Source organism: Natrix helvetica (assembly GCF_964273705.1).
Source record: "Natrix helvetica genome assembly, chromosome: 1".
In the NCBI taxonomy this organism is placed as follows: domain Eukaryota; kingdom Metazoa; phylum Chordata; class Lepidosauria; order Squamata; family Natricidae; genus Natrix; species Natrix helvetica.
This window is the reverse complement of record NC_138548.1, coordinates 2,257,670-2,280,657: the sequence shown is the minus strand read 5'-3', so window position 1 is coordinate 2,280,657 and position 22,988 is coordinate 2,257,670. Positions and strand designations below refer to the sequence as shown.

Sequence of the window (22,988 nt, the reverse complement as noted above, 5' to 3'; positions counted from 1 at the left end):
CTCAATCTATCTATCTATCTATCTATATACATCTATCTATACATCTATCTATCTATATACATCTATAGCTATCTATCTATCTCTATCTACCTACCTGTCTGTCTGTCTGTCTGTCTGTCTGTCTGTCTGTCTACATCTATCTCTACCTACCTACCTACCTACCTATCTATCTATCTATCTATCTATCTATCTATATATCATCTATCTATCTATCTATCTATCTATCTATCTATCTATCTATCTATACATCTATATATATATACATCTATATCTATCTATCTCTACCTACCTACCTACCTACCTACCTACCTACCTACCTACCTACCTATCTACCTACCTATCTATCTATCTATCTATCTAAACATCCATCTATCTATCTTTATCTATCTATATACATCTATCTATCTACCTTGAGATCTAGCTATCTCTATCTAACTCTCTATCTCTATCTATCTATCTATCTATCTATCTATCTATATACATCTATCTATCTATATCTATCTCTATCTCTATACATCTCTATATCTATCTATCTATCTATCTATCTATCTAAACATCCATCTATCTATCTTTATCTATCTATATACATCTATCTATCTACCTTGAGATCTAGCTATCTCTATCTAACTCTCTATCTCTATCTATCTATCTATCTATCTATCTATCTATCTATCTATCTATCTATATACATCTATCTATCTATATCTATCTATCTCTATCTCTATACATCTCTATATCTATCTATCTATCTATCTATCTATCTATCTATCTATCTATCTATCTATCTATCTATCTATCTACCTTGAGATTCCTCTTGAGATCACCCTTCCTTGAGGACTAGAATCCCTTCTTCCTGGAGGGGAAATGCAACAGGCCAGAGGGGTGTGTGTGTGTGTGTGCGTCAGAGCAGAATCCTGCAGCCTCCTGTTCAACAGGTGCCCATAACACACCCAACCCACTTCCTTCCTTTCGGTTGGGCTGCCAGTCAAATCCACAAAGATCCGTCCCCTGGCAGAACATGAGTGCCTGCTTTGGCATTTCCGCCCTCACCGTCCTCCACCCCTCGCCACCCAGGTGCCCGCTTGCCCTGGCTCCCCCTGTCTGTTTGCTGTGACGGATGGGAGGGGCTGCTGCCGCCGGGCTCAGTTTACCTTGGCAACTGTTGCTTAGGCACCTGGCAGGTCGCTGGGCAACAGTTGTCAAGAGGATTGTTGCCCTGTCCTGCCAGCCAGCCAGCCAGCCAGGCCTGTCTGAGCCAGGAGGCGGCTGGTGGCCAGCATGGCATCCACTTCGGTCTTGGTCAACCGGGAGGAGGCAGCTGGGGTGGCCACAGGCACCTACTCATACTGCAGCCAGCCTCGGGCTGTGCCCAACCGCCAGCGGTACCGGACGACCCTGGAGGCCAATGAGCTGTGAGTAGAAGCCAGGGGCCGAGGGGCAGCTGAGGGTTAGGGTCTCCGCTTTTCCCCAAGGCTTTTTGGCTGGCAGGCAAGGAGGGTGGGGTGTTGCCCCCCTCTGTGGGTAAAGGGGTGCCCCCTTGGCATTGCTACCCAAATTCTCCTGCTTTGCTCTCTCTCCTCCCTTCCCCTACTCAGCTCCAGACGGGGGGTCTCCAAATCCAGAGAGCCTCCTCTTCTTGGCTCTTGACAGAAATGGCATAGGGTGGGGGTGGGGGTTGGACTAGATGACCTACAGGGTCCCTTCCAACTCTGTTAATCTGTTAAATGGTGTAGGGTCTCCTGCTTGGGCATGTGTGGGGTTGGACTAGATGACCTACAAGGTCCCTTCTGACTGTCAATTTGTTAAATGGTGTAGGGTTTCCTGCTTGACTGTGGGGGAGGTTGGACTAGATGACCTACAAGGTCCCTTCCGACTCTGTTAATCTGTTAAATGGTGTAGAGTCCCACGCTCAGATGGGGGGGGGGGTTGGACTAGATGACCTACAAGGTGCCATTTATTCTATTTTTTTCTATTCTATTCTATTCTGTATACTCTATTATTATTATTTCAAATTCTATTCTACTCTATTCAAGAGGCAACTGAATAGAAATGATATAGGGTTTCTTGCCTGAGCAGAGGGTTGGACTAGAAGACCTCTAAGGTCCCTTTCCAACTCTTCTCTTCACCCCTATTCCTATTCCTATTCCATCCTATCCCATCCCACCCCATCCTATTCCCTATCCTATCCTATCCTATTCTAATTCTCTATCCTATTCTGTTCTACTCTACTCTACTCTATTCTACTCTACTCTATTCTATTCTGTTTTATCATATTCTATTCTATCCTAATTCTCTATTCTATTCTGTTCTACTCTATCCTACCCTATCTTATCCTATCCTATCCTAGTCTAGTCTATTCTTTGTCCTCACTGTTAGGGAATTCCTCCTTAGTTCCAGATTGCTTCTCTCCTTCATTGGTTTCCCTCCGTTGCTTCTTGTCCTGCCTTCAGAGAATAGGTTGACCTTCGCCCCCTCTTCTTTGGGGCAGCCCTTCAAATATGAGAAGACCGCTCTCACGTCACCCTTATTGGCAAGGATCTTTTTCTGCTTTCTGTTCACCCCTACAAATCAGCGTTTGTCAACATCGACGATTTGAAGATGGATGGACTTCAACTCCCAGAATTCCCCAGCCAGCGTGCTGGCTGGGGAATTCTGGGAGTTGAAGTCCAACTACCCCTTGCCCCAATTTCGCCCTCTCCTAGCGGGCATCCTATGAGGTCAAAACGCCTTCTCGCCAATGTCTGGTTTTAGACTTTGGCAGCTTCTGCTCGCTGCCAACCGACACCAAACGCCTTTCTTTTTTGACCTCTTTGTTGACGTTCTCTTTGATTTTCCTTATTTCAGGGAGGAGGAACCAGTTCGCTATGCCAATCTCATGTACGAGCGGAGAGTGGTCCGTGGCAACACCTATGCCCTCCACATCTTACCTTGGGTGGGTCTTTATTCCCTAAAGCTTTTCTTTCACTCTGTGAGAGCGGGGAGCAGGGATGGTATTCCCTTAATTTCCCTACTGGTTCGCAAATATGAGCATGCACACTGCTCTGACAATCAAAAAACACCTTTTTATTCATTGACTGTGAATTCTGCTCCTTCACACCCAGCAAAGTCTTTCAAACGGAGGATTTACAGTCACAGAACTTATCTGGCTTGGAGAGCTGCCAGGCTGATATCTGCAAAACTTGGCAAGGAGTCTCGGAGAGTCATGAACCAATGAAGCGAACAAATTGACTCCTGCAAACTCCACTCCCCTGGCGCTCCTCTTTTATTTCCTCTGGGAGGGGCCATTCATTGTCCACCTGTGGCCTTACTCCCAAGTGGACCCCTGTTCTTTAGCTCTCCCTTCGTCTGGCAACTATGCGCATTCGCACACTGGGAACAGGCTCCAGCTGTTCTTCTGCCTCACTGACGTCAGACTCCGGAGGCAGCTGATCACTGTCAGACGGCTCTGGCCCCCTCTCTGCCTCCGACGCAGAGCCCTCGTCCGAGCCTTCCCCAGACTCCAGGACTGGCCCATCTTCCTCCCCAACCTCCTCACTGTCTGTATCTTCTGGCCACTGGCGGGCCACAATACGCACATTCCCGGTCCACGTATGCATTTGACCTTCTGCGCATGTGCTTTGATCGCACGCATGACTTGCACACATGTGCGCTGCATGAAAAGAAGCCCGACTAGGACAGCATTGAGCTGGGGTGGGTGGACAGGCCCACCCACGATTTCCACTACTGGTTTGGCTGAATACCACTTCTGGTGGGGAGGGGTCAGTTTTAAAATAGGTATGCTCAGAAGATAGTTTAGAAAAAGATTTGGAACACGTTTTTTCTCTCCTCGGCCCCAATGCGGCTACGAGAAGAGAGCTGGAAGAGACACAGCCCTCCGACTAAGGGGTCCTCCCAGCGTAGCGGGGTGGGATTGGAGTGGCACACAGAGATCCGAATTCAAATCGATCCTCAGCCTGGCCTTCTTTTTACAGGACAGGGGTTTGGGGAAGAGATTTTGCTGTGAGGGTGGGGAATATGTCATCCTTAAAAGCAGTTGGAGAGTGGCCTAGAGGGCATCTAGCCCAACCCTTCCTGGCCATGCACATTAGCCCTTTCTATGTTCTTTTTTGACCATTGGGAGCCAGCTGGCTCCTTCCATCCACCCAAGGAAATTGTGTTAACAACTGCAACTTGAAAAGCCTAGGATTGCGGTTGTCGAGTGAAGTAATCCCAAGGTGTCTTGCTGAACGACCACTTTTCGCTGTTGTGGCCCGCCAGCAGAGCTGGCAGCAGAGTCGGTCAGTGAGGAGGTTGGGGAGGAGCATGGGCCAGTCCTGGAGTCTGGGGAAGGCTCGGACGAGGGCTCTGCGTCGGAGGCAGAGAGGGGGACGAGGCCGTCTGGCAGTGATCAGCTGCCTTGGGAGTCAGACAGCAGTGAGGCAGAGGAACAGCTGGAGCCTGTTCCCAGGGTGCGAATGCGCATAGTTGCCAGAAGAACAACTCAGAAATCAGGGTGGACTTGGGAGTAAAACCACAGGTGGAAAGTGATTGACCCCTCCCATAGAACATAAAAGGGGAGCAAAAGGGGAGGGGGCTTTTGCAGGAAACCATTCATTCATTCGTTCACTTCAGGAGTGTGTAGATCTGTCCGTGAATCTCAGAGACTCTGTGCCCAGAGTCTTTCCTTGCCCAGGACCTCGTTTGCAAAATAGTTCCATGGCAGCTTTCCAAGCTAGGTAAGGTCCGTGGTCATAAATCCTCCTTTGAAAGACTGTTTGCCAGGCCTTGGCTGAAGGAGAGGGGTTCACATTCGTTTAATGAAAGGGGTTTTGTCGGGATTAGGACTCTGTCTCCTAGTTTTTTGGGGAAGCCCAGGTCAGAACGGGGGCAATTGGGGTGGACGCTCTTAAGAGATTCTTTTAAATTGTGGGTGGGGGGACACCAGGCTATCCCAGAGCCGCAGCATTGCATCTCCAGCTTAGGAAACGTCTTTGGAACTCTCCGAAACTTGACAATACGGTTTGTGGCTTGGTATTCCAGAGCAGTGAGCCTGACCCGCTGGAGCTGCAACGCCAGCGGGAAGCCCATCGGAAGATGCTGGCGAGGAAGAGAGCGAAGGAGCAGCTGCGCACCAGAACCCCAGAACCTCTGGAGGGCAGGCGCCATGTGGATGTACAGACGGGTAAAGTAAAATTCAGCAAAATGCCATTCTCTAACTCATGGGGGGGAGGGGGAATCAAGCATCTTTTCTGATCAGGCAGAATCTGTCTTTAAATCAGAAAGAGTGGAGAGAAGAGCAAGAAAGAGGATTAGGGGTCTGGAGACTAAAACATATGAGGAACAGTTGCAGGAACTGGGTATGTTTAGCTTAAGAGAAAGAAGGACTAGGGGAGACATGATAGCCCCAAAGAAGAGGGAGTCAAGCTATTCTCCAAAGCATCACAAGGCAGAGCAAGAAACAATGGATGGAAACTAATTAAGGAGAGAAGCAACCTGGAATTAAGGAGAAACTTCCTAACAGTGAGGACAATTAACCGGTGGAACAGCTTGCCACCAGAAGTTCTTCATCACTGGAGGTTTTTAAGAAGAGACTGGACCACCACTTCTCTGAAATGGTCTAGGGTCTCCTTCTTGAACAGGGGGTTGGACTAGAAGACCTCCAAGGTCCCTTCCAACTCTGTCATTCAGTTATTCTCAACCTGAGCCAATTTAAGATATGGGAGAATTCTGGCAGTTGAAATCCACTTCTTTCTGTTTGTTTGTCCTTTCCTTCCTTCCTTCCTTCCTTCCTTCCTTCCTTCCTTCCTTCCTTCCTTCCTTCCTTCCTTCCTTCTTTCCTTCCTTTCTTCCTTCCTTTCTTCCTTCCTTCCTTCATTCATTCATTCATTCTTTCTTTTATTCATTGATTGATTGATTCATTCTTTCATTCATTCATTGCTCCTTGTTCTCAGCCTTGAGACGGGCAGCAAAGAAAACACTTGCTAATCACCTTTATCCTGCTTGTGAAGAGTGGGAAGAGGTGTGTGTGTGTGTGTGTGTGTGTGCGTGCGTGCGTGTGTGTGTGCGTGCCATCCTCTTGCCATTCTCCCTTTTGGCATTCACTCCACTTCCTTCCTACCCCACCCCAGCAGAGCCTGGGTGATGCAGCTCCCCCTCCACAGGGCACCCCATGGGCGATGCCATAGGCTGTGGCCCACACTAGTCAATCCTGTCAATTGCATTCCTATGAACCTCCACTGAGGCACCAAAGCGGCGTCACCGAATAACAGGAACAGTTGGAAGAAGGGACCTTGGAGGCCTTCTAGTCCAACCCCCTGCTCAAGCAGGAGACCCTGGACCATTCCAGACAAATGCCTGTCCAATCTCTTCTTTAAAACCTCCAGGAATGGAGCACCCACAACTTCTGGTGGCCAGCTGTTCCACTGGTGAATTGCCCTCCCTGTCAGGAAGCTTCTCCTTAATGAGTTTCTACCCATTGCTTCTTCTCCTGCCTTCTGGAGCTTTGGAGAACAGGCTGACCTCTCCTCCTTCGCAGGGCTTAAACAGGAAAGCATTTTCACGGAATGTTAAGGACCGGGCGTAAGAGGTCTCCAATTGCAATTTCAGAATTGTACCTGGAGGAGCTGACGGACCGCATCATCGAGGTGGATGTAGAGTGTCAGACGGACGCCTTCCTGGACCGGCCGGCCACCCCACTCTTCATCCCCGCGAAGACCGGCAGAGATGTGGCCACCCAGATATTGGAAGGAGAGGTACCGGTTTCAGAAAACTGCGGTCCGACCTGGCACCACTTAAAACCTCTAAATAGAAACTATTCTTAGTTCCATTCCAGTGGTGGGTTGCAGGCAGTATACCCCGGCACGGGCATACCAGTGCCTGCTGGGAGCACCGGGTACCGTTCCAGTACGATGCTCCAGAGGGCCCGCCCGCCCTCCTTACCTATATTTGAGCTCTTTGGCACTTCTGCGCACGTGCACGGAACGTACGGTGCCTGCGCAATGCTCCGCTTAGTAGCTGGAGCATCACGTAGCGTCGCAGGAGGTAAGGACACATGCGCGTGCTACTCGCATTCATGTGGTGGACGCCGGGCCCTGTTGCACCATACTGATTGCAAAAGGATCTGGAACCCACCACTGTTCCATTCGTTGGAAAAGATATAGTTTTAGGAGAGGTCGGGAGTACTGCAGTGATGCAAAGCCGGAACTGATCATCACGTGCCAAAATCCCTAAGTTCTACTTTTCTCCCTCTTAACTGTCTCTCTCTGCCCACCGGTAATCGTAACCAAGTCCATGAAATATATTTTCCGGATCGAACTGCTGGCGGTGGGCAGAGTATTATCAGAGTAAAACAGAGTATTATAAGATACGGGGTAGGTGGTATAATTGGCTCGGAAAGAGATGTAAAATTAACGCATAATGATTGTATAGAAAATATAGCAAAAGGAGATGGTATGTATTCAGAAATCAATAGAGATGTAAATGTTGTATATATGTTGTATATATTCTAAGAATAATAATCGTGAAACGAGGAGGTATATGTATGAAACAATAGGCCGTAGAATGGAAAAGTAGAAATTAGAAAAAAGAATACCGATAGCGGAAAGCCTTAAAAGGGTAATTGTGATTTTAATGTTTAAAAATGCTGAACAAAAATGATAAAAAGAAAGAAAGAAAACAAAATATATTTTCAAGATTGAACTGTTGGGGGTGGGCAGAGTTAGGCTGCAATACTGCATTCTGACCATGCGCCACCACGGCTCTTGTTCTCAGATTCTTTCTCCCCTGCAGAATGGGGAGAGGGGTGGGGTGAGGAGACCTTCTCCCCACCCACCTTGCAAGTAGGCCCAGAACCTTCTCCCCAGAGTTCCACTTAAAGACCTATGCGGTCGGTTAACGCCCGCAGTTGGAAAAGCCAGGATTGCGGTCGTCGAGTGAAGCAATCACAAAGTGTCTCACTTAACGATTGCATTTTGTTCAACGACCAAGATGCTGGACTCAATTGTGGCCATTAAACGGAAGATGCTTTCCGTTGTGATTTCAGGCAGCCTAAGGGGGGAAGAAAGGGACGCAGTGGCTTAGTGGCTAAGACGCTGAGCTTCTCGATCAGAAGAGTCAGCAGTTCGACAGTTCAAATCCCTAGCACTGCATAATGGAGTGAGCTCCCGTTACTCGTCCCAGCTTCTGCCAACCTAGCAGTTTGAAAGCACCTAAAAAATGCAAGTAGAAAAATAGGAGCCACCTTTGGGGAGAAGGGAACAGCGTTCTGTGCGCCTTCGGCATTGAGTCATGCCGGCCACATGACCACGGAGACGTCTTTGGACAGCGCTGGCTCTTCGGCTTTGAAACGGAGATGAGCACCGCCCCCTAGAGTCGGGAACGACTAGCACATATGTGGGAGGGTAACCTCTCAAAATGTTCACAGGAAGTTTTGGGGAAAGAGATTTGCAGAGAACGATCCCCCAGAAGTCTTCTTCTCTTCCATCGAATCAAATGTTTCCCACTTGGGGTCTGTTTTCAGCTTTTTGATTTTGATCTCGAAGTCCGGCCCATGCTGGAGGTCTTGGTGGGCAAAACGATCGAGCAGGCTCTGCTGGAGGTGATGGAAGAAGAGGAACTGGCCAATCTACGGGCACATCAGTACGCCTTCCTTGAAATGCGGGCGGCGGAACTCGCTGAGGTCCAGCGCCTTGAAGAGCAGGAGAGGAGACACCGAGAAGAAAAGGTACACCCAAGGACAGGGCGGAGGGGAGGGGAAGGAAGCAGATTGGTTTTTTTTTACAGGCAAGTCAGTTCATTTGGTGGGGGTTCAAAGTTACAACGGTACTGGAAAAAGTGACTTACGACAGTTTTCCACATTTATGGCCGTTGCCGCACGCTTGTGGTTCCTGATCGAAATTCAGGAGATTGGAAACTGATTCATATTTATCATGGTTGCACTGTTTCTTCTTCTTCTTCTCCTCCTCTTCCTTTGCCTCTGCTTCTTTCTGCTTCTCTTTTTCTCCTCCTCCTCTTCTTCTTCTTCTTCTTCGCCGCTTCCTTCTCCTCCTTCCTCTTCTCCTTCTTCCTCTTCCTCTGCTTTTGCTTCTTTCTGCTTCTCTTCCTCTCCTTCTTCTGTTTCCGTTTCTGCTTCTCCCCCTCCTCCTCCTCCTTCTTTGCCTTCTCCTTCCTCTTCCTCTGATTTTTTTCTGCTTCTCTTTTTCTCCTCCTCCTCCTCCTCCTCCTCCTCCTCTTCTCCTCCTCCTTCCTCTTCCTCTGCTTCTTCTGCTTCTCTTCTTTTTCTCCTCTCCTCTTCTTCTTCTTCACGTCCTCCTTCTCCTCCTCCCTCTTCCTCTTCCTGTGCTTCTGCTTCTTTCTGCTTCTCCTGCTTCTCTTCCTCTTCTTCTTCCTCCTCCTCTTCTTCTTCTGTTTCTGCTTCTCCTCCTCCTCCTTTCCCTTCCTATTCCTCTGCTTCTTTCTGATTCTCCTGCTTCTCCTCTTCTCTTCCTACTTCTCCTCCCCTCCCTTCCTCTGCCTCTGCTTCTTTTACTTCTCTCCCTCCTCCCCTTTTTCTCTTCTTCTCCTTCTCTCTTTCTCTCTCCTCCTCCTTCTTCCAGTTCTGGTGCCGAGGGAAGGCATCGCTTACAGACGCTACCTGAGACAATGGCGACCTCTGCAGCATCTTTCAGGCCCTTTGGGTTGCTTGGCAACCACTGAAGGCCTAACACACCCTTCCCCAACCAAGAGGCATGGAGGGAGAGACACCCCTCAAGACTTGCTGAGGGTGCCAGGTTGGGACCAAGAGATTTGGCCCTCTCAACACTCTCAACACTTCCTCAAAACACAAATGTCCCTGGGTTACTGCAGTTTTGTGTTTCTCAACTTTTAGATGGCTGGACTTCAACTCCCAGAATTCTTAGAGTTGATGTCCAGCCTTCCAAAAGTTACCAACTTTGAGAAACATTGCTCCAGATTGGATCACAATCCAGACAACATTGCCCCTGGTGTCAAGGTTCCAACTAATACACCCATAGCAAACAGAACTTTGACGAAGCTTCCCCAAAGAACAGTTTTATTGGATATATCATATTGGCACAGTCCTGGTGAAAACCAACTCTGAAAGTTCCCGCGGTTTTCACCACATTAAAAGTTAAAAGTTTTCTCCCTTCCCCAAACAACCAGTCGCGTGGTCCAATCATGGTGTCGTCCAGTTGCCTGGTAACTTCGCTCCTCCTCTCTCCGACCACCTGTGGGAATGACCTTGGTTCTCAGGGGAAACTATTTTGTTTTGGCTACAAACCCAAACTATCTCCATTTCACACACACCCTCCCTGTCTCCCAGCTCCAGGGTGGCAACACTGAAGCCTCTAAGATGGCCTCCTCAGTCAGGCTAGCTCCAGGGTTGACACCTGGTGTTAAGTTTCCTAACAATGCCATAACTGATTCATAATAATTGAGCCAATGTTTCAATACAAAATCCAGTGATTTATTGATGGCTTCATTAGGGAAGATTTGTTTGCAGCCAAATCTTTGCTCTGTTTATCTGCTTCTGAACTTTACCCCTTTTCCTTTCCTCCTCTCAGTCTGTGTCATAAATCACATTACCCAATAGATACACCCATCTCAAACCAGCTACTGTAATCTGAGATCTGACTCCGGCCGACAATATGTGGAATGCACTTCCATTCATTCTGTCCCCATGACAACACAGAGAGTTGACACCTGGTATGCCAGGTGCTTCCGCTGTGCAGGCCAAACATGGATAGGAAGCCAACCAGGTGATGTCTTGGGAAGGGGCTTTGAATGCCCCCCACTTCCCCTCTTTGGAGGTCTGGGAATTACAGAGGAGAAACATTAAACATGAAAACAGGGAAGAACACTTCTGGGATTGTCACAAAGACGAGGGCCAAGGATCAGTTGACTCTGGACAGGAAAGGACACACCCCAAAGGAGCCCCAGCTGCACCATCCATCTCCCTTCCTCCGCAGGAACGCCGTAAAAAGCAGCAGTTGGATATCCTTCAGAAGGAGAAAGAAACGGCAGAGAAGATCGCCGCTCGAGCTTTTGCCCAACGCTACCTCTCTGATCTCATCCCATCCGTTTTTGGCAGCTTGCGGGACAGCGGATACTTCTACGATCCGGTGGAAAGAGGTGCTGAGGGAGTGTGTGGGGGAGGGCGAATGGGTTTTCCTGTTCGGTGTTGGGAATTACCAGCCTGATGGTAGAATCGGAAAAGACCCCATTTGAGGTCTTTTGTGTTTTGATATCCTGATTTAATCCTCAATGGCTAGCAGAGGCAGAGGGGCCAGTCAGTTTCAACCTTTTCCTGTTGCAGAATTCAACGTTTTCTCATTTGTCCACATTTATTTATTTTATTTATTTATTCGATTTATAAGTCGTTCCCTCTCCACGAAGGGACCCGGGGCGGCGTACAATTAGATATACAAGCATATGACACGGAGGAGGAATATACATAAAACATTTTTACAATTCATAAATAAAATAGCCATAAAGTTAAAAGCAGTCACAATAAAATTAAAACAATTAAAATACCCTAAGATTTAAAATTTATCATTTAAAATTGCCAGGGGGATTAGAGAATATAGTTCTAATTTAAACCAGGCCGGCTAGTCGGAACAGGTGGGTCTTGAGTTTCTTGCGGAAGGAGCGGAGATCGGTAGTTGTCCTAATGTCGGGGGGGAGGTCATTCCAGAGGGCTGGGCCCATCACAGAGAAGGCCCTACTCCTGGGCGCCGCCCTCTGACACTGCTTAGTGGACGGCACCCGGAGGAGTCCCTCTCTGTGACAGCGAATTGGTCGCAGGGATGTATGGGGCAGGATGCGATCCCGCAGGTAACTAGGTCCTGTGCCATGGAGCGCTTTAAAGATGGTAGTCAACACCATCACATGTACATTTGGTTCATCCCAATTCCTATAAGTTTTTTTTTTTTTTTTTAAAAAGGCTTGCACTAAGTGTCTACAGGGCGGGGGGATAAAAAAATTTGTGGGGTCTCTAACAATGCTTTGAGTTCTTAAGCCCTTATTTGAGTTCTTAGCACTTATAAGCAGCATCCTGAATAATGGGAAACGAGCTTCCTATAAACTTCTCCACTGTCCTCACCACTCTCTGTAGGGACTTTCTATCTGAGGTGCTACAGGGATGCAGTTTCTTAAAATGTTCTCGATTGTCGCTCTGTGGGTAGGACTGAAAGAGAAAGATATGCTTTCCTCATCCCACACAGGAAATGCAGATGTTATTCTGTAGACTCCTTTGTCCTTTTGTGGCAATTGGTGAATGGGAAGGGGATAGATGTCACATGATTCATGACATCACTATAGAAATTACATCATAGCATGGATGACATCATCTCAGCTACTGGTGATGGGTTTTGACCCAGGGTTGAGCTCCTTGGTGGCCTGAATAGCTCTCTATAGGTCTTTCATCCTTCTGCTGCAGCTCCCTGTCACCGGTTGGTGCCATAATTTTGAGAGGAGCTTCCGGTGGTGGGGTGGGGAAAAGCAGAATGTACCAAGAGAAGACTCTATGGCAACGGGCAGGTTTTCCGGTTGGCTCCACAATTGCCAGGGCTTTCATTTGCGACAGGTAGAGGAAAAAGGACGTCGCGCTAAGAGGAGACTCTATGGTGGGGGAACTGGACTTCCGGTCATTGGTGTCAGGGTTCCAAATAGCATCCAGAATTAAATCAGAGTCCGAGGCAAAGGATTCCTCAAAGTTCCAATTGATGAAGAGAGCCTTGTTGGCACATCTGGGAAAACCCAGATCCGAAAGCTTCTGGGGTTCCCCCACCCCCAGTTGAAAGTTCAAGATCTTGCCCCCTAAAACACAAGTCCACCCCATGGTCCAATTCCCCACTGCCACGCTGGCAGCTTCCATCCATCCAGTTCTGGTCAGGTGCAGAAGTGCAGAGACAAAGAATGACCTTGGCTTTCTAGAAAGAATGTTGTTATGGCTACATCGCATCTAACTCCATACAATCCCCCCCTCCCATTTCCCCTCCATAGAAAATGCCTAGTGGAATAATAGAAAGTGAGGCAGGCCACAGACCCAAAGGAAAAGATGGCTGCAGGGGGGCTTCCGGTTAGGGCCTTTGTGGCTCCCGGTGTTTTCTTAAACCATAGTGGCCAGGGACAATGGGCCTTGTGCTCCATCCCTTGGCAAATGGAGACCTTGCAATGGTGACACCTTCTCTTTTACTCCCCAGACATCGAGACAGGCTTCATCCCGTGGATCATGGACAAGATGGAAGTCTTGCTGGAGAAAAGGGCCCTCGGCCGAATCATTGCTGATAGTAAGTCCCCGATCCCACGTTGTCCAAAGGAAACAAGGGCCCTCCCCCTTAACTGACCCTCTCCTCCCCACTCAGCAGTCACCTTGTGAATACCGAGTAGGGCTGGGCAGGGGTCTCTTGGAAGGAGAATCTCTTAGGTTGAAGGCTGAACTAACGCAATTAAATCGCGATACAGGTAGTATATAAGGGATGTGGTGGCTCAGTGGCTAAAACACTGAGCTTGTCAATCAGAAAGATTGGCAGTTCAACAGTTTGAATCCCTAGCGCCGCGTAATGCAGTGAGCTGCCGTTGCTTGTCCCAGCTTAGCAGTTCGAAATTCGCAGATAAAAAATGCAAGCAGAAAAATAGGAACCACAATTTTGGTGGGAAGGGAACAGCGTCGTCAGAAAGGTTGGCAGTTCGAATCCCTGGAGCCACATAACGGAGTGAGCTCCCGTGACTTGTCCCAGCTCCTGCCAACCTAGTAGTTTCGAAAGCACCTAAAAAATGCAAGGAGAAAAATAGGAACCACCTTGGTGGGAAGGGAACAGCGTTCTGTGCGCCTTCGGCGTTGAGTCATGCCGGCCACATGACCACGGAGGCGTCTTCGGACAGTGCTGGCTCTTGGGCTTTGAAACGGAGGTGAGCACCGCCCCCTAGAGGTGGGAACGACTGGCACATATGTGCGAGGGGAACCTTCGCCTTTACAGGTAGTGTCAACTATCTTGACTTACTGCCATTCATTTAGGGGACATTTGAAGTTACAACCACCCTGGAAATAATGACTTATGACCGTTTCCCCCATGGTCACATGTGATTCATAATCAGACGTTTGGCAACTGACTCGCGTTTGTGACGGTTGCAATGCCCCGGGGTCCCCGTGATCCCCTTTGGCAGCCTTTGGATAAGCAAAGTCCATGGGGACGCCGGATTCGCTTAACAACCGGGTTGCTCACTTATCAATGGCAGTGATTTGCTTAACAACCATGGCAAGGAAGGTCATAAAATAGGACAAAACTCACTTAGCAACAGAAAGTTTGGCCTCCATTGTGGTCGTAAGTCAAGGACTGCCTATGTTGTGGCCCGCCAGCGGAGTGAGTAGCAGATTCAGACAGCGGTGAAGTTGGGGAGGAAGATGGGCCAGTCCTGGGAGTCTGGGGAAGGCTCTGAGGAGGGCTCTGTGTGGGAGGCAGAGGGGGGCCTGGGTCCATCTGGGAGTTTCGTGCTGCCTTCGGAGTCAGACATCAGTGAGGCAGAAGAACAATACAATACAATAGTAGAGTTGGAAGGAATCTTGGATGTCTTCTAGCCCAGCTGGAGCCTGTTCCCAGTGTGCGCATGCGCACAGTTGCCAGACAAAGGGAGCAGCTAAAGAACAGGGCTCAACTTGGGAGTAAGGCCACAGGTGGACGATGAATGGCCCCTCCCAGAGGAAATAAAAGAGGAGCGAATGGGGAGTGGAGTTTGCAGGAGACAATCAGTTCGCTTCATTGGTTTGTGACTCTCGGAGACTCCTTGCTTAAATTCTGCAGAGATCGTCCTGGCAGTTCTCCAAACCGGATAAGGTCTGTGACTGTAAATCCTCCCTCGAAAGACTTTGCTGGATGGGAAGGAGCAGAATTCACAGTCAGTTAATAAAAGGAGTTTTTGTCGGGACCAGGAGTTTGCTTCATGCTCTTGGGAAGCCTCTGTTAGAACACCCTGCATGCACAAGCGGTCATGGTTTCCAGTCCAGGATCACTGCTCCCGCCAGACCCTTCTAGAGTTCTGGGATGGGGGGAGCCCCCTCTTGTTCCACGGTACAGTGGCTGCCTTAGGAGACGAGGGGGGGGATGTTGTTGTGGGCTACGGTCGTCCCCAAAGCCTTTGCCTTCTTGTTTATCTCTTGACTTATTCATTGATTCTAAGAGCCGTGGTGGCGCAGTGGTCAGAATGCAGTATTGCAGGCTAATTCTGCTCCCTTGCCAGCAGTTTGAGCCTAACCGGTTCAAGGTTGACTCAGCCTACCGTCCTTCTGAGGTCAGTAAAAGGAGGACACAGCTTGATGGGGGCAAGAGGCTGACCTTGCAAACCACTTCAAGAGCACCGTGAAGCGGTATATAAGTGTAGTGCTAGTGTTTCGGAAGGGAGGGAGGGAGGAATGACAAAAGGAAGGGAGGAAGGCAGGCAGGCAGCATTGCAGGCTAATTCTGCTTGCTGCCAGGAGTTCAATCCTGTCTGACTCAAGATTGACTCAACCTTCCGTCCTTCCGAGGTTGGTCAAATGAGGAGCCAGATTTTTGAGGGCAAGAGGCTGACTCTGTAAACCGCTTAGAGATTGGTGTGAAGCACTGGGAAGAGGTATATAAGTCTGTGTGAAGGGAGAGATGGAGGGAAGGGAGGGAGGGAGGGAGGGAGGGAGGAAGGAAGGAAGGAAGGAAGGAAGGAAGGAAGGAAGGAAGGAAGGAAGGAAGGAAGGAAGGAAGGAATGCAACATTGCAGGCTGACTCTTCTCACTGCCAGCAGTTCGATCCTGACCGGCCCAAGGTTGACTCAGCCTTCCGTCCTTGCAAGGTGGGTAAAATGAGGACCCACCTTGTTGGGGGCCAGAGGCTGACTCTGCAAATGGCTTAGAGAGGGCTGGAAAGCACGGTGCAGTGGTATATAAGTGCAAAGGCCATGGCTATCCCTTCTCCTTCCTCTAGGCTTAATTCGCAACGTGATGGAAATGAGGCTGCAGGCCTTCGAAGACGGGACTTGGCCCGAACCGCCCGAGGCTCCCGAGGACCAGGAAGAGGAGGAGCCCCTGGCTGCTGCCTTCCTGCAAGCCGTGCCCTCAGGGCCGCTGGGGCTTCCCCACCAGCCGGAAGACTCAGGCCAGGCAGCGGCTCGGGGGAGTCAGGCGGAGGGTCCTGGCCAAGCCAGGACCTCAGAGCAGCTGCAGGTCCCAAGACAACCAGAAGATGCTCAAGGCCAAGCCAAGCAGCCGGAGAATGTGGAGTCCGAGCCCCAGTGAATCTGGTGAGCCTGAGAAATACAAGCGGGCCCCAGGGATGGGGGGGGGGGGGGGCAGTGTCATAAAGGCCTCCACGGATCTACGGTTTTAAGGTGAACCACTTCCTATCAAAATAACAGAAGGGACTTTGGAGATCTTAACAGATTAACAATGTTGGAAGGGATTTTGGAGGTCATCTAGTCCAACCCCCCGCCCAAGCAGGAGACCCTACGCCATTCCTGACTGAGGGCAGTCCAGTCTCCTCTTGAAAGCCTCCAGGGATGAAGCTCCCACAACTTCCGAAGGCAACTTCCGTTCCACGGGTTGATGGTTCTCACGGTCAGGAAATCCCTCCGTAATTCCAGGTTGAATCTCTCTCCTTGGTCAGTTTCCATCCATTGCTCCTTGTCTGGCCTTCGGGTTCTTTGGAAAATAGCTTGAGCCCCTCCTCCTCTCTGTGGCAGCCCCTCCCTCAAATACTGGAAGAGTGCTATCGTCTCCCCCGTAACCCTTTTCATTTAACTAGACATTCCCAGTTCCTGCAACGGCTCTTTATATGTTTTAGCCTCCAGCCCAGAAGTGGGTTCTTACCAGTTTGGTGGAAATAGCGACTGGATCTCCAAACGGCATGCTCGCCACACACACCCCAACCGCTTCCCCGGTCGCCGCAGCATGTATTTTTGACATTTTTAATGTTCTGCGCACGTGCAGATCTATTTATAGGCAACTGTGCACGCGCGCAAAATCATGTGCACCCTAAAGCAGCAGTGATGCTGGAAGAAAGCCATCCCTGCTCCAGTCCCCTCATCATCCTGGTTGCTCTTCTCTGCCCTCTTTCTAGAGTCTCAACCTCTTTTTTGTAGTGTGGTGACCAAAACTGGATGCAATTATTCCAAGTGTGGCCTTACTAAGGCTTTACAGAGTGGTATTAGTATCTCCCTTGATCTTGATTGTATCCCTCAGTTAATACATTTTAGGATTGCATTGGCTTTTTTGGCTGCCACTGAAGTTGGCTTCTATTTAGCTGGTTGTTACCTAAGTCTCCGAGATCCCTCTGACGGTTTCTGCTATGAAGCCTGGTTTCCCCCACTCAATATGTTTAATTTTGGCTTTTCCTGCCTAAGTGCAAGACTTGACTTTTCTCCACATTGAATTTCATGTTGTTAGACAGGGCCCAGGGTTCAAGTCTGTCAAGATCCATCTTCTAGCACAAGTAGGAGACCATTCCCCACTCTGGACAAATGGCTATCCAATCTCTTCTTCTTGCATGCCGTCGCCTTGGGGAGAACAAACAATTGGACGGGGGTTTCCCAAATTTTGTTGGCTAGGTACAGAAGGTCCCCTCACCCGCATTCCGCCCCATAGCATACAGTGGTGGGATTCAAATTTTTTTACTACCTGGTCTGTGGGCGTGGCTTGGTGGGCGTGGTAGGGGAAGTATACTGTAAAATCCCCATTTCCTCCCGATCAGGTGAGACTCCGGAGGCAGAGAATAGGTGGGGGCAGGGCCAACCAGAGGTGGCATTTGCTAGTTCTCTGAACTACTCAAAATTTCCGCTACTGGTTCTCCAGAACTGGTCAGAACCTGCTGGATACCACCTCTGATTCCATATTCCTGGTTTCCTAGACTCCTAGCAAATGGTGCTCCCTTTTCACTCCAGTACAACCACACTCGGAATACTGCATCCAGTTTCGGTCACCGTGATGTAGAAAAGATGTGGAGACTCTAGAAAGAGTGCAGAGAAGAGCAACAAAGAGGATTAGGGGACTGGAGACTAAAACATATGAAGAACGGTTGCAGGAACTGGGTATGTTTAGCTTAAGAGAAAGAAGGACTAGGGGAGACAGGATAGCAGTCTTCCAATATCTCAGGGGTTGCCACAAAGAAGAGGGAGTCAAACTATTCTCCAAGGCACCTGAGGGTAGAACAAGAAGCAATGGCTGGAAACTAATCAAGGAGAGAAGCAACTTAGAACTGAGGAGAAATTTCCTAGCAGTGAAGACGATGAATCCGTGGAACAGCTTGCCACAAGAAGTTGTGGATGCTCCAGGTTTTTAAAAAGAGACTGTCCACTTCTCTGAAATAGTATAAGGTCTCCTGCTAGAGCAGGGGGCTGGACTAGAAGACCTCCAAGGTCCCTTCCAACTCTGTTATCCTGTTACAGGCTGACAGCTTTGGAAAAAGAGATGACGATATCTGTCACGGCCACTAGAGGTCACTAGCAGCCCTGGGAAACCAAACACGGATCTTCCGCTTTGTGGAAGGACCTCTCTAAGCACTGATGGGGCAGGTGCTGTGAAGTCCTCCTACACTTGCCCAACCTGGCGCCCTTGGCAAGGCTGGGTGGGGGTGTCTCTCCCATGCGTCTTCGTTGGAGAATGTGTGTGAGGCCTTCAGTGGTTGCCAATCAGCCCAAAGCCCCCTCCCCCCCCCAGATCTGAGCGGGGAAGACCCTAGAACAGTGATGGCGAACCTTTTTTGGCTCGTGTGCCACAAGTGGGGGGAGCGCAGGGGGGTCGAGTGCGGGCGTGCCACACCCATAATGCAACGCGCGACCCCCTCAGTGCGCATGCGCGCACAGCGCGTGACCCCCCCATTTTTACATGCTTTTTTTGCCCTCCCCAGGCTCCAGGGGCTTTGTAGGAGCCTGGGGAGGGCGAAAAGAGCCTCCCCCGACCCCCCAGAGGCCCTGGGATGGTCCCTGAAGCCTTCGGAGCGCTTAAAACCACCCTCCGAGCAACCCGGAAGTCACTTCCGGTTTGCTCAGAGGGTGGTTTTAAGCGTTCCGAAGGCTTCAGGGACGGTCCCTGAGGCCTCCCGGGGGGCGGGGGGGAGGCTCTTTTCGCCCTCCCCAGGCTCCTATAAAGCCTCTGGAGCCTGGGGAAGGCGAAAAATAGCTTTTAAAAAGGTGACCTCAGCTGACAGGACAGCGCCTCGCGTGCCCTAACAAATGGCTCCGCGTGCCACTTGTGGCCATCACGGCCCTAGAAAGAGTGCAGAGAAGAGCAACCGAGAGGATGAGGGGACTGGAGGCTAAAACATATAAAGAACAGTTGCAGGGACTGGGCATGGCTAGAACCTGTGCATCAGCAACTGGGCATCCGTCGGAAACGATGGGTTTAATCCAAAGGGGGGGTCTCTATCAGTTCGGACCGGTTCGGCTGAGTAGGGAGTAACTTGGCCTGCCATGCCCCCGAGCCGCTTCTATCGGCGGTGCCGCCATCTGGATCTTCAGTTGTGCCCATGCGCAGAACAGTCTTCATTGCAAAAAAATATATTTTTCTTCCCTTTTCTAATGTGTGAATTTGCAGAGCTTTTTAGGTGCCACTGCACACCTGCTCAGAGTAACATTTTTTGCGCGCCGAACCGGCAGTTATGCCGGTAACAGCCCACCCCCTGGTTTAATCAGAGGTGGTATTCACTTCCATGCATGTGCTTTGGCTCGAAAGCCTGCCTAAATAGGACGGCATAGAGCAGGGGGGGAGGGGCTCCCGTCCCACGATTTCCACTGCTACCGGTTCGAGTGAACTGCTCGAACCGGCTGAATGCCATTCTCGGGGCCTAATCCACCGTATGTGGCAAACCCTTTGCACTGCTTATTCCTTCGCATTTTAGTATCAAATTAACTACGGGGCCTCACCACTTATGGCATGTTTATTTATTTATTTATTTATTTGTTTGTTTCGATTTATCAGTCGCCCCCTCTCCGCAAAGGGACTCGGGGCGACGTACAATTAAATCAAAATACAAGTGTGGCATGGAGGAGGTGACATCAATAAATGGAAGCCACTATGTTCAAATAAATAACAATAAATTAAAACAATTAAAACAGTTAAAAACCCCAAAATTTACAATTAAAATATTAAAATATTAAAATTGCCAGGGAGGTTAGAAGGTTCTAGTTAAGCCAGGCCGGCTAGTTGGAACAGGTGGGTCTTGAGTTTCTTGTGGAAGGAGCGGAGATCGGTCGTTATCCTGATGTCTGGGGGGAGGTCATTCCAGAGGGCTGGGCCCATCACAGAGAAGGCCCTATTCCTGGGCGCCGCCCTCTGACACTGCCTGGTGGACGGCACCCGGAGGAGTCCCTCTCTGTGAGAGCGAAATGTCACCGTTTTAGTATAATTTAGGCCCGTGTCTGATTGACGGACTGGATTTTAACATAGATTTTATCTCTTATTTATTGTTCTAGAATTTTTAATTGGATATTCACAGGGTGCTTTTGTTTTTTCTCTGGCCTATGATTGTAATAAACTGAAATTGAAGTTGAACATCATCCTGCATTGATGATGTCACCTAGTTGGGTCATGAGACGTCCGGACCAAGATGAGAGAACACCAAGGACTCCCAATTCAACCCCCTGAAGTTACAACTATTCTCTACTACGGGTAGTCCTCAACTTACAACAGTATCAACTCCTAACATTGCCATAGTGAGAGAAGTGGGGGGGAGGGGCATTTCACACATACTTTCGGCTGGAGTCGCATCTCAGATGACTGCAGCAGGCTTGGGGGGGGGGGGATACCTCATCAGGGAATGTGATTTATGACTCAGACTGAGGGGAGGGGAGGAACAGGGGTAAAGTTCAGCTATAACTCAAAACAAAGCTTAGATCTGACTGTCTGTCAGGTTTCCTAAAAATGCCCTAATTGATTCTTGAGTATCAAGCCAAGTTTCAATGCAAAACTATTCATTTATTAGGAGCACCGTTAGGCAAGGCTTTTTCGCAGTCGTATCTAAGCTTCGTCTGAGTTATAGCTGAACTTCACCCCTCTTCCTTCCCTCCCCTCAGTCTGTGTCACAAATGTTGCCACTATTTCAAAGTTAGGAGTTGACAAACAGTTCATTTAGTGACCAAAGTTACGACGGCACTGAAAACAAAGCGGGGCTTATGATTGGTTTTCAACCTTACGACCGTTGCTGCTGCACCCCCATCCATGGTCACGCGATCCAAATGTGGACTCTTTGACCACTGACTCGCATTTATGACGGTCACAGCGTCCTGGCGGGGGTCACGCGATCCCCTTTGGCGACCTTCTAACAAGCAAAGTCATTGCGGAAGCCAGATTCACTTAACAACTGTGTTACTGACTTAACAACTGCAGTGATTCGGTTAACAACTGCGGCGAGAAAGGTCGTAAAACGGGGCAAAGCTCTCTCTCCACCAATTTCTCACTTAGCAATATCAATTTTGTGGTCGTAGGTCGAGGACTTCCTGTACGGAAAAGGGAATTTAGATTCCTTGGTGAGTTGGTGGGTGAATCGGCAACCCTGGTCCCTTGTCAGGTTTCTCACCCTGGTCTTAAAAGAGGCATCCAACGTGCTGTTAATAATCATTTATTTTTCCTATGTCTTTTCAGGAAATGGTTTCAGGAAGAAGACGAGAGCGGCTAAACAAGCCTGTGAAAATTGGCAAATTATCCAATTTATTTTACTACGGTGGACAGAGCAACACGTGGAAAGCTGTAGAGATTTTTTTTCCACCTCCCCGGAAAAAAAATGTCTATGTGCTTATTAACCCCAGTCAAAGGAAGCTTCCTTTCCACCGTTCTCTTTAACAGTTCTCTTTTAACTCTATGTTTGTCTTTATTGTATTAAATGCTTAATCACAAATTGAAAACATTGTGGTCCTGGATAAAAACCCAATGGCCCTTATTTGGTTATTTTAAGTCACTTTGGAAAACCCTGGAAAATGGGCTTTTTCCATTTTAACAGGATTTAGAGAAGGATTTAATATTCAGCCAGGTTCCATTGGTTGTTGTTGTTGCAAAGAGTTAACCATAGTTTAAAAAGTTCTTTTCGTTTTGCCAGAGTTGACCCGGGATGGGGAAAAGATTTTAAAGAAAAAACACGTTAAGAAAATGTCATTTGCAAATGTCGTTTTCTGTCCTACGTCTGAACTGTTTTTTGTGATTTCAGCAGAGAGGAATCCTGCATTTTGAACTATTCTTTTGCTCTTGCAAAACTTTTAATCACGGAGGAGGAGGAGGAAGAGGTGAACGACGTTTAAGCAATTTCATTTTCAACGTTTCCTATTTCTCTTTACCAAAGATCCTTTACGCTGGGTTGGAAGAAGATTTGGCTGTCGTTACTGGTTGTATTCTTAGATAGTGAATTATAGTTCATCTTGTTTCTGTTTATCTTCGAGGAGTGATGGGGGGGGGAGTGTGTATGCACATCCACCTATAATTAATAGCCCTTGTACAAATGTTAGGTTAATACTGAATTTGCTGAGTTGCATTGTATTTTACGCCGGACCCTGGCAAGATATTTTCTGTATCTTCTGTTTTCTTTTATATAAAAAATCACTGAAGAGATAAACCAAATGACTAGAGTGATGTTTGCTTTCAATACTCTGCTTTTGGGTCTCATACAAGTACAGATTAACTCCCTCTGGGGAGGGACCTTGTAGGTCATCTAGTCTAACCCTCCCGTCCAAGCAGGAGACCCTACATCATTTCCCACAGATGGCAATCCAGTGTCTTCTTGAAAGCCCCCAGGGATGAAGCTCCCACAACCTCCGAAGGCAACTTCTCTTCCATGGGTTGATGGTTCTCCCTGTCAGGAAAGTTTTCCTTATTTCTAGATTGACTCTCTCCTTGTTGAGTTTGCATCCATTGTTCCTTCGGGTGCTTTGGAAAATAGCCTGGCCCCCTCCTCTCTGTGGCAGCACCTCAAATATTGGAACAAATATTGAAGTATTGATTAAACGCCTGGAGACTAAAACTTATGAAGAATGGCTGCAGGATTTGGGTTTGGCCAATCTAGAGA

At 48.7% G+C, this 22,988-nt stretch overlaps 1 protein-coding gene across 1 annotated transcript; it reads left to right on the top strand.

Annotated features, from left to right (window-relative positions):
* Window positions 1–1,136: 1,136 nt before the first annotated feature.
* LOC309385942 (radial spoke head protein 3 homolog B-like) lies at window positions 1,137–22,543 on the top strand. Its single transcript, XM_081940778.1, has 9 exons — window positions 1,137–1,412; window positions 2,845–2,932; window positions 5,020–5,161; window positions 6,586–6,731; window positions 8,498–8,701; window positions 10,944–11,106; window positions 13,179–13,265; window positions 15,930–16,245; window positions 21,578–22,543. The coding sequence occupies exons 1-8, from the start codon at window positions 1,279–1,281 to the stop codon at window positions 16,238–16,240; spliced, it is 1,275 nt and encodes a 424-aa protein (XP_081796904.1). The 5' UTR covers window positions 1,137–1,278; the 3' UTR covers window positions 16,241–16,245; window positions 21,578–22,543.
* Window positions 22,544–22,988: the final 445 nt, after the last annotated feature.

What these genes read in the sequence shown, in the direction of transcription:
- LOC309385942 (XM_081940778.1), top strand. Translation starts at nt 1,279, where the DNA reads ATGGCATCCACTTCGGTCTTGGTCAACCGGGAGGAGGCAGCTGGGGTG. An exon ending in CCATGTGGATGTACAGACGG is followed by an intron (nt 5,162 to 6,585) that starts GTAAAGTAAAAT and finishes TTGCAATTTCAG; the next exon opens with AATTGTACCTGGAGGAGCTG. An exon ending in CGGCCGAATCATTGCTGATA is followed by an intron (nt 13,266 to 15,929) that starts GTAAGTCCCCGA and finishes TCCTTCCTCTAG; the next exon opens with GCTTAATTCGCAACGTGATG.